The sequence below is a fragment of the Lipotes vexillifer genome, unplaced genomic scaffold (genome assembly GCF_000442215.2).
Source record: "Lipotes vexillifer unplaced genomic scaffold, Lipotes_vexillifer_v1.1 scaffold586, whole genome shotgun sequence".
NCBI classification, from domain to species: Eukaryota; Metazoa; Chordata; class Mammalia; order Artiodactyla; family Lipotidae; genus Lipotes; species Lipotes vexillifer.
In genome coordinates this window covers 784,110-796,169 of record NW_006781860.1, presented here as the reverse complement: position 1 = coordinate 796,169, position 12,060 = coordinate 784,110, and the positions used below count along the sequence as shown (strand labels likewise).

At 38.2% G+C, this 12,060-nt stretch overlaps 1 protein-coding gene across 2 annotated transcripts in view; it reads right to left on the bottom strand.

Annotated features, from left to right (window-relative positions):
* Positions 1-12,060, bottom strand: part of REPS2 (RALBP1 associated Eps domain containing 2) — a 231,222-nt gene that overhangs the window by 12,242 nt on the left and 206,920 nt on the right. For both annotated transcript variants that reach the window (XM_007454850.1, XM_007454849.1), the window contains exon 17: positions 8,823-8,928. In XM_007454850.1, the coding sequence (XP_007454912.1) occupies positions 8,823-8,928 (106 nt within the window). The remainder of the gene's footprint in view (positions 1-8,822; positions 8,929-12,060) is intronic.

The following is a 12,060-nucleotide window of genomic DNA, read 5'->3' as shown; positions in this document are numbered from 1 at the left end:
AATAAAGATGTTCAAAGATCAACAAATAGGTTAATAGAGTGGAATAAGAACCCATAAATAAATCACACGTATATAGTCATTAGATTTTTGACAAAGGCACCAGAGTAATCCAAGGAGGAAAAGAAACTCTTCCTCAAATGGTTCTAGATTAATGATACTGGTATGGAAAAAAATAAACTTTGACCGTAATCTCACAGCATACAAAAAACTTAATTCAAAATGTATCATAGATATTGGTGCAGCCACTATGGAAAACACTATGGAAACTCATTTAAAAAATTAAAAATAGAGCTTCCCTGGGGGCGCAGTGGTTAAGAGTCCACCTGCCAATGCAGGGGACACGGGTTCATGGCCCGGTCCAGGAAGATCCCACATGCCACGGAGCAGCTGGGCCCATGAGCCATGGCCGCTGAGCCTGCGTGCCCAGAGCCTGTGCTCCACAACGGGAGAGGCCACAACAGTGAGAGGCCCGTGTACCGCAAAAAAAAAAAAAAAAAAATTAAAACTAGAACTACCAGGTGTGATGCCAGCAGCACGGCTGGGTAAGACATCCTTCGTCCATATCCCCCTGCCAATAACAATTTGGCCTCTCTTCACAGACAAAGTGCCTTTTTGGGAGCTTTGGGATCCAGCACCAAACACCAAGGGACCCAGGAGGAGTCTCGTCCAGCCACGCATCGGGTAATAGGCACACAGACCTCAGTTCCGGCTCTGGACCCAGCAGGGGCCCATGAAGCAGCTCTAGCCCCTCTCGGCCACAGTCCAAGAGACCCTGGAAAACTCTGTTTTAGACAATCACCCACAGATGAAACAGCCTTTGTGGAAGTTCAAGTTTCAAGCAGAGAAGTTCCAGCACAATGCTAGAGAAAAATAATACAAGTCTAGATGCACCAGGGAGGGTAAGAAGAACTGTTTGACTACTCACATCACCTTCTCACAAAGCAGCACAGCTTAGGACTAAAAAAGATCTTGGCCTATGATTTCTCTCATGGGGGAAGGAAGAGCACATACATGAGCACCCAGTTTCCCTGGCTGTGTGGGACACTGTCAAAGAGGCTCATTCCTGTCTAGCCCCATCCAGAGCACTGAACTGTGAACTGCATGACTGGGGGCTGGGGAGGGGGAAGAGGCTGGAGAGTGGCAAACAGGACTCTCAAAAGAGGATTAAAGGAACGTGGATCTTACTAAATGTGTCCAGGGACTCCATCAAGAAGCCCACCCAGAAGCCCCTGGGGATCCTCCAACTGGCCATAGGGCACTCTCAGCACTCCATGGGACTTACACACACTACCAACTTGTGGCAAGCTTCCTGTTCACATTCCTGAGGACAGCAGCATGACTGACTGAGCACATACAGAAAGCTTTGCTGGCCCAAATGTGTGGACCATGAGAGACCACAAATTTGAGCTGTAGTGCCATCTTTGGTAAACAAAAGGGAGGCTGTTAGCAGTTGGCCTGGTGTTGTGCAGGATCAAAATAAGGCCTAGAAGCTTAAGAATTCTGCCACAAGAAGGAACAAGAAATGTTGAGTAAGTGCACCCATAGAAGATCTGAGAAATTCTCAGAATCTCTAATAGGGCTGATAGAAAGTATTTCTCTCCTGAAGGCAGTTAGTAAAGACTGGAGGAGGTGACTGCTACTTCAAATGTGAAGACAGCAACACAAAACTTCAAGGAAACATGACGCCACCAAAGAATTACAATAATCTTCCAGTAACCAATCCCAAAGACATGGAGATCTATGATTTTCCCAATAAAGAATTTTAAATGGCTACTTTACGGAAACTCAATGTGCTGCAAGAAAATACAGAAAGAGAAGTCAATTAATTCAGCAAAACTACACTACACGAATAAAATGAGAAGTTTAACAAAGAGACAGAAATCATAAAAAAGAAATACACAGAAATTCTGGAGCTGAAGAATGCAATGAATGCAATTAAAAATATAATACAGAACATCAACATCTGAATGGATCAAGCAGAAGAAAGAATCTGAGATAGAAGACAGGGATTTTGAAACTATCCAGTCAGAGAAGAACAAAGAAAAAAGAATTTAAAAGAATGAAGAAAGGTACGTGATCTATGGGATGTCATCAAAAGAAACAGTTTGTGAATTATGAGAGTTCCTGAAGTTGAAGAGCGAAAGAAGAGGGCAGAAATCTTATTTGAAGAAAAAATGGCTGAGAACTTCCCAAATCTCGGGAGACATATGGATATCCAAGTTCATGAAGCTCACAGATCATTAAACAAACTCAACTTAAGAGTTCCTCTTGGGCTCCCCTGGTGGCGCAGTGGCTAAGAATCTGCCTGCCAATGCAGGGGACACGGGTTTGAGCCCTGGTTCAGGAAGATCCCACATGCTGCGGAGCAGCTAAGCCCATGCACCACAACTACTGAGCCTGTGCTGTAGAGCCCATGCCCCACAAGAGAAGCCACTGCAATGAGAAGCCCGTGGGTACTGCAACGAAGAGTAGCCTCTGCTCGCTGAAACTAGAGAAAGCCCGCACGCAGCAACGAAGACCCAATGCAGCCAAAAATAAATAAATAAAATAATAAATAAATTTATTTTTTAAAAAAAGAGTTCCTCTTTAAGACTCATTATAATAAATTTGTCAAAAATCAAAGACAAAGAGAAAAATCTTAAAAGCAGTAAGAGAAAAGAAGCTTGTAACTTAAAAGGGACCTCTCATAAGGCTATCAGTGGATTTCTCAGCAGGCACCCTTTGAGAGAGTGGGATGATAATCCAAAGTGCTAAAAGAAAAAGAAAAAACTGCCAATCAAGAATACGCTATTCAGCCAAGTTATCCTTCAGAAATGAAGGAGAGAAAAAGACTTTCCCAGGCAAACAGAAGCTGAGGGAGTTCATCACCACTAGACCTGCCTTACAAGAAATGTAGAAAGGGGGCTTCCCTGGTGGCGCAGTGGTTGAGAGTCCGCCTGCCGACGCAGGGGACACGGGTTTGTGCCCCGGTCTGGGAGGAGCCCACATGCCACGGAGCGGCTGGGCCCGTGAGCCGTGGCCACTGAGCCTGCGTGTCCGGAGCCTGTGCTCTGCAACGGGAGAGGCCGCAATGGTGAGAGGTCCGTGTACCGCAAAAACAAAAACAAACAAAAAAAAGAAATGTAGAAAGGAGTTCTTCAAGCTAAATGAAAGGACACTAATTAGGAACATGAAAACATACAATATACTGGGGTAAAGTTAAGTATATAGTCAAATTCAGAATACTCTAATACTGCAATATGGTAGTGTGTTAACCACTTAAATCTAGTATAAAGGTTAAAGGAAAAGAATACTAAAAATAACTATAGCTACAGTAACTTGTTAATGAATACAAAATACGAAAAGAAGTAAATGATGACATCAAAAACAAAAAGGGGGAAGTAAAAGGGTAGAGTTTTTATACACAGTCCAAGTTAAGTTGTTATCAGCATATAATAGACTGTTATATCTACAAGATATTTTATGTAAGCCTCATGATAACAACAAAGCAAATACAAAAACCTAGAGTAGATTCCCAAAAGATAAAGAGAAGACAATCAAAGCATATCTTTATGGAAAATCATCAATTCACAAAGGCAGGCAAGGCAGTAAAAGAGGAAGAAAAGAACAAGAGAACTACAAAATAGCCAGAAAATAGTAACATGGTATTCGTAAATCCTTACGTATCAATATTCACTTTAAATGTAAGTGAATTAAATTCTCCAGTCCAAAGGCATAGAGCAGCTGGATGGATTTAAAAAAACAAGACTGAACTATATGCTGCCTACAGGAGACTCACTTCAGTTTTACAGTCACACATAAGAAAGAATGAAGGGATGAAAAAGATACTCCATGCAAGTAGATACCAAAAGAGAACAGGGTAGCTATTCTTTTACCAGACAAAATAGACTTTTGGCCAAAAACTATAACAAGAGACAAAGAATGTCATTATGTAATGTTAAAGGGATTAATTCATAAAGAAAATATAACAATTGTAAATATACATGCAGGCAACATCAGAGCACCTAAATATATCAAGCAAATACTAAAAGATCTGAAGGAAGAAATAGACAACAATACAATAATAGTAGGGGACTTCAATACCTTACTTTCAACAGTGGGTATATCATCCAGACAGAAAATCAACAAGGAAATGTTGGACTTGAACTATACTTTATACCAAATGGAGCTAACAGACATATACAGAACATTCTGGCCAACAGAAGCAGAATACATATTCTTCTCAAGCGCACATAAAATACTCTCAAGGATATATCATATGATAGGTTACGAGATAAGTCTTAGCAGACTTAAGAATATCAAAATCATACCAAGTACCTTTTGCAACTGCAAAGTTATTAAACTAGAAATCAGTAACAGGAAGAAAACTAGACAATTCAGAAATATGTGGAAATTAAACAAAACACTCCTGAACAACCAATGAGTCAAAGAAGAAGTCAAAAGGGGAATCAAAGAAATATCTTGAAACAAATAAAAACGGAAACACAATATTCTAAAACAAATGGCCAACAGCTACATGAAAATGTGCTCAACATCACTAATCATCAGGGAAATGCAAGTCAAAACCACAATGAGATATCACCTCACACCTGTTAGAATAGCTATCATCAAAAAGATAAGAGATAAGTGTTGGCAAGGATGTGGAGAAAAGGGAATGCTTGTGCAATGTTGGTCGGAATGTAAATTGATCCAGCAACTACAGAAAATAGTATGGACGTTTCTCAAAATTTAAAAAAAAAGAACCATCATATAATCTACCAATCCCACTTCTGCGTATCCAAAGGAAATGAAATCAGGACCTCAAAGGGATATGTGCACTCCCATGTTCACTGCAGCATTATGCATTGATACAATAGCTAAGATATGGAAACAACTTAAGTTTCCACCTACAGACGAATGGATAAAGAAGATGTGGTACATACATACAATAGGGTATTATTCAGCTGTAAGAAAGAAGGAAATTCTGCCATTTGTGACATGGATGGACCTTGTGGGCACTATGCTAAGTGAAATAAGTCACACAGAGAAAGGCAAATACCATGTGATATCACTTATATGTGCAATCTAAAAAAGGCCAAATTCATAGAAACAAAGTAGAATGGTGGTTGCCAGAGACTGAGGGGAGGGTCGTGCAAGAAATGGGGAGATGTTGGGCAAGGGTACATACTTCCAATCATAAGATGAATAAGTTCTGGGGATCTAATGTATAGCATGGTGACTATAGTTAACAATACTGTATTACATACTTAAAAATTTCTAAGAAAGTAAATCTTAAATGTTCTCACCACATAAAAGAAATGATAATTATGTGAGTGATAAAACAGAATGAAATTTTGCCATGTGCAGCAACATGGATGGACTTGGGGCATTATGCTAAGTGAAATAAGTCAGACAGAGAAAGACAAATACTGTATGATCTCACTTATATGTGGAATCTAAAAAAAAGTCAACAAACTTGTGAATATAACAAAAAGGAAGCAGACTCACAGATATAAAGAACAAACTAATGGTTACCAGTGGGGAGAGAAAAGGGAAAAGGGGCATTATAGGGGTAGGAGATTAAGAGGTACAAATTAATAGGTATAAAATAAGCTACAAGGATATACTGTACAACACAGGGAATATAGCCAATATTTTATAATGACTATAAATGGAGTATAACCTTTAAAAATCATGAATCACTATATTGTACACCTATAACTTACATAACATTGTGCAGCAACTATAGCAACAATACTTCAATAAAAATAAATACTAATAATAAGGGTGAGAGGGAATTTTTAGAGGTGATGGGCAGTTTTATGGCATAAACTGTGACAGACTCATGGATGTATAATTATCTCCAAACTCATCATGTTGCATACATTAAATATGTACAGATTTATTGAGGTATGTACAATCTTATCTCAATAAAGTAGTTTAAAAAAACCAAATGTTATCATAGATCTAAATGTAAAAGTTGTAACAGTAAAGAAGAAAACATAGGAGAATATCTTCATAATTCAGATGTAGGCAAAGTTTCCCTATATAGGAAGAAAGTTAATAAACCATAAGAGGAAAAAATGATAAATCAGACTTTATCAAAATTAAAAAGTTCTGTTCATGAAAAGATTCAGTTAAAAAAATTAATAGGCAAAACAAAGACTAGAAGAAAACATTCATAAAATATATACCTTGACAAAGGACTGGTAACCAAGATATATAAAAAGCATCTACCTACAACTCCAAAAAAACAACTGAAAATGATTTTTAAATGGCCAAATATTTGGAAAAGACACTTCATAAAATAAAATATATGCAAAGTAAATAATCACATAGCAAAGTGCTAAGGAGATGTAAAATAAAAACTATCTCACCACAGGACTTGCTAAAAATTAAAACAATAACACCAAGTGTTGGCGAGGATGAGGAACAACCAGAACTCTCACACAGTAGTGGTGGGAGTACTAAATGCTACAACCACTTTGGGAAAAGCTCTAGCAGTTTCTATTAAAACTAATTACACACAATCACCATATTACCTACTAATCCTAATCCTAGAAATTTACCCAAGAGAAATGAGAACATATTCCCACACAAAGACTTATCCAAGAATGTAGTTTTATTCAAAATAGCAAAAATAGGTGTCCACTAATAGGAAATTGATAACCAAATTGCAGCATATTCACTCAATAGAATACCACTCAGCAATAAAAAGGAACAGATTACTGAGACATACAACAATGAAAATGAATCTCAAAAACATAATACTAAGTGAAAGAAGCTTTCCATAAAAGTACATGTCAGAGGACACCATTTACATAAAGTTACAGAATAGGCAACAGTATGGCCTAAGAAGTTTAGAATAGTGGTTACCTCTATGTGAGTGGGGCAGAAATTAACTGGGAAGGAGCATGAGGGAGCTTTCCGGGGAGGTGGTAATGTGCTACATCTTTGATAGGGGGTTGAGATCCATAAGTAGATGCATTTGTTAAAAAGTCAGCAAGTGTACACTTAAGATTTGTACACTCATTGTATGTAAAATTTACAACATGAGAAAAACTTGTAAAAATATTGAACTGTAGTTAATGATATGCATGTTAAAATATTTAGGGGACGCATACAGATGTCTGCAATTTACTTGAAAACATGTTAAAAATAAGATGGACTGAAGGACAGATAAGAGGGATAGAAAAACGTGATAAGACAAGTATAACGAGATGTGAATGGTAGAACTGAAGTGGTGGCTATGAAAATATTCACTGTATGATTCTTTCAACTTTCTTGTATGCTTGAAAATGTTCATAATAAAATATTAGGGGGAGCTCCCTGGTGGCCTAGTGGTTAGGATTCCAGGCTTTGACTGTCATGGCCTGGGTTCAATCCCTGATCTGGGAACTGAGATCCCACAAGCCACATGGCGCAGCCAAAAAAAAAAAAAAAAAACAATTAGGGCGAAGCAGGGTAGTAACGAAAGAGAAAATAAAAAAGGAAGGGACAGCAGAGATTGCTAAAGAGGAATCACCAGCGAAGTAGAAGGACAACAAGGAAAGTATGATATCCCCAAAACCAGTTAGAAAGGACATTGCAGAGGAAAGAATGGTCAACGGTCAATGGCATAGATTTTTCTGAAAATCCAAATAATGTTAAAACAGGCCCACTGCATTTGGCTGTAAGAGGGGTGTAAGCGGAGGAGAATGAAAGCCACAACGAAGTGGAGGGAGAGAAAACTGTTGGTGAGGAATGAGAGACAATAAATGAAAACAACTCTTAAGAAACTTGGCTGTGAAAAGGAGACCAGAGAGACGGGGCAGCAGCTGAAGGAGGATGTGGCGTCACTACACTGGACAACACCAGAGCACGTTTATGTGTGGGCAGCAATGAGCCAGCATAGAATCCAGGGGGTGTCGTGGGTGCCCCAAAAATATATGTTTAACTCCCAACCCCCCGTACCTGTAAATGTGACCTTCTATGGAAATAGGGTCTTTGTGGATATAATCTAGTTAGAAATGAGACTGGGCTAGATTAGGGTGAGCCCTAACCGAATGACTGGTATCCTTATAAAAAGAGGGCACAATAAAAAGAGGAATTCCGACACAGACACAGAAAGACACAGAGAAAACGCCATGTGACAGCAGAGGCAGAAACTGGAGTGATGCATCTACCAGCCAAGGACTGCCAGCCACCACCAGAAACCAGAAGAAGAAAGGAAGAATTCCCCCCTAGAGCCTTCAGAGATAGCATAGCTCTGCTGACACCGTGATTCAGACTTCTAGCCTCCAGAGCTGGGAGAGAATAAGTTGCTACTATTTTAAGCCACCAATTTTGTAGCGCTTTGTTAGGACAGCCCTGGGAAACTAATACAGGGGAGATTAATGGTGAAGAGAAACAGACGATGAGGATGGGGTAATGTCCTTGAGAAGCTGATATGGAACCATTTCCAAGATACCAGGGCAGGAGTTAGCCTTCGAGAGGATCAGGGCCACCCTCTTCCATTGGAATAAGTATAGCATCATTCATGGAGGATCTAAACAAATGAGGGGTTTACCCAGAAGGCTTGGACAATAAAGAATGCTTCAAAGAGCCTTTGTAATAGCTTCTCTGTATTTTTAACTAGCACACAATATGTAGCTTGCATATTAAAGGTACGAGTCTTCCTCTAAGCATACAAGAACCAACCCATGAAACTTAAATACAGCAACTCTGCCTTCCAAAAGGAGTTTGAGAACAAAGAGCAAGTCTTACCAACAGGAATGGAACCAGATGCTCAACCAATGTTTGTCAAAACAAAACACAACAGACAGACACAAAGCCTGGTAATCCAAATTCAGGAAGCTCCTTACCTTGAGCTGCTGCTGGAGTTCACTGTTCAACCGGGCCAGCACTGCATTTGCCTCTTTATTTTTGCGGATAGCAGTTTGAATAGCCTTCTTCTGTTTGGAAGACTGTCTACAAAAAAGTACAAACAGTTCACTGAAATAGAGCTTAGAGGTCTGGATCCTTGTGGGTCAGAACTCTCCGATTCACAGTGCTAAACTAACAAGGGGCTAATGTCACAGGGCTCCAAAAATAAAATCAGATATTCACACAGGCAGGCAGGGAGGCACACACCAAAGGAAACAAATTTGTTGGGATGAATTATTTACACCTGAAATAATGTCCATTTTATAACTTGAAGAAAAGCTGTGAATTGGGCCTTTTCAAACACTCTTCGTTCCATTTATCCAAAGACATTTTAATAACTATTTCTTCCTGACAAACGACATTAACTGAAATGCCCTTTTTGTGCAATCATTAATGGTGTTTAAAAGAACTGCAAGTGGCCCCATGGACAAGTGTGAAGGAAAAGAATAGAAGAATATTCCCTTTAGCAAAAAATCCTACATTAACTTAGCCAGCCTACATACCTCTCTTTTATTTCTTTATTATTTGGCATGAATGCCTGAGTGTGTATGTGTGTGAGTGCCTGTGTGCATGTGCATACACCAACATACATTCTGTGGCACTTGAGAAAAACACAAAAATGTTTTAATACCAGTCTTCCCAAATTAAGTCAAGAGTAAATTCACAGAACAGGTATAACTAAGGGGACCACACATCCCACCCGGCCCATTACCGTCTCTGCTTACACTGCCTGTCTGGCCCTAATTTTTCTTAGCACCCTCTTTCCCCCTCAAAACTGTCAATGTGGTTGTAGAACCTATATCCTTATATCCCACAGCTAAAAATAATGAATCCTCAGAGCAAAAGGGCAATCTAAGTTCCCCTAGAAAAACAAACGTATTTGTAATCACTGGGAGAAGGGTTCTAGGCCAGAGCGACTGAACTAGAATGCACTGTGACCACTAAAGAGATCTGGTGACTGTTCACTAAGAAAACACACTATGCTAGCCACTCTGCTCACCTGTAGAAGGCATGCTCCCCCCGCAACAAGTTGAAAGATTAATTTTTTTTACCCATAAATAGGCAGGGAAGAGGCTTCAAAATCTATTTTTTTACAAGATATAGATTGGATTTCTGGTTTCAGGATGAGACGGAGTAGGCACACTTCTCTCTATTCCTTCCACTAAATACAGTTAAAACCCTGGACGTAATATACAGAATAATATAAAATGACTCTGCAAAGTGAAGTGAAGTGGAGTGAAGAAGGCAAACCAGCTAGGGAACTCAGTACCCAGGGAAAGGATAGCCATGAATTCCCTGGGTTTTCTTTTTTCACTTCACACATCCCATCAATGCCAATAAGAGCAGATAATATAAAGCCTCCCCAAAATTCTGCTCTCTCTAGCCAAAGGACTTGGAAAGGGGCAACCTAAAAAGACAGAAAATTAGACACAATATCCCTCCTGAATACAGATGTAAAATCTTTAATAAAATATTAGCAAATAGAATTCAGCAATATAAAAAAGAATTATATATCATGACCAAGAGGAGTTTATTCCAGGGATACATGACTGATTCAATATTCAAAAAACAATCAATATAATTCACCATCTTAACAGGTGAAAGAAAAAACCAAATGATCATATCAACTAATGTAGAAAAAGCACCTGATAAAACGCAACACCAATTTATAATAAAAACTCTCAGAAAGCTATTAATAGAGCTAAACTTCCTCAACTTGATAAAGAACCTCTACCAAAAAAACTATAGCTAACATCATACTTAATGAAAAACTGAATGGTTCCCCCTAAGCTTAGGAACACGGCAAAAATTTCTACTCTCATCACTATTTTCAACATAGTGCTGGAAGTCCTAGCCAGCCCAATTACATAAGAAAAGGAAACAAAACGTACAAATATTGAAAAGAAAGAAACGAAACTGTCCCTATCTGCAGATGACATGACCGTCCATGTAGAAAATTCCAAGGAATCTATAAAAAAACTCCTAGAACTAACAAGTGATTTCAGTAAGGACAGAAGTGAATTTGCAAGATAGATTAATCTACAAAAATCAATAGTATTTTGATATACTAACAATGAACACCTGAAAATCAAAATCAAAAATACAACTTCATTTATAAAGACTCAAGCTGATTTTCTTAGATATATCACAACATATACGTAATTTACATGCTGACAACTATAAAACACTGATGAAAAAAATAAAATAGGATCTACATAAATAGAGAAATGTTCACGGATTGGAAAACTCAACATAGTAAAAGATGTCAACTATCCCCAGATTGACATAAAGGTTTAACATAACTCCTATAGAAATCCCAGTAGGATTTTTGTAGCTCAAGAAAAAATTATTCTAAAATCAAATGGAAAGTCAAAGGAATCAGAATAGTTAAACAATTTTGAAAAATAATTGTAAGTGGGAAAAACAGAAGACATATAGCTATAGTTATCAAGTGGTGAAGTAATGAAGATACTAATCTTCATTACTATCTTGTGTGGTATTGGCAGAGGGAAAGACACATAGATCAATGGAACGGAATAAAGAACCCAGAAACAGACTCACACTAGTACAACAAACTTATTTTTGACAGACATGCAAAAGCAAGTCAATGGAGAAAGAACAGCCTTTTCAACAAAAGTGCTGAAGCAATTCAATATCCATAGGCCAAAAAATGAACCTTGACCCAAATCTCACACCTTATATAAAAATTAACACAAAATGGATCACCAACTTAAATGTAAAGTGTAAAATTATAAAACTTTTAGAAGAACACGTACGAGAAAAAATCTTCAGGACCTAGAGCTTAGTGAAGAGATTTTAGAGGTGACAAGAAAAGCACAATCCATAAAAAGAAAAGAAATAAGTAAGTTGGACTTCCTTAAAATTTTTAAACTTTTGCTCTGAAAAAGACTCTTTTAAGAGGATGAAAAAACAAGCCACAGACTGAGAGAAAACATTGCAAACCACATTGATTTGTATTTAGAATACATAAAGAACTCTCAAAACAACATTAAAAAACAATTCAATTAGAAAATGGGCAAAGGAGATGAAGAGACATGTCACCAAACAGGACACATGATGGCAAATACACACATGAAAAGATGTTCTAGCCATTAGGGAAATGCAAATTAATACCACAGTAGGATACCACTACACATGTATTAGAACAGCTAAATT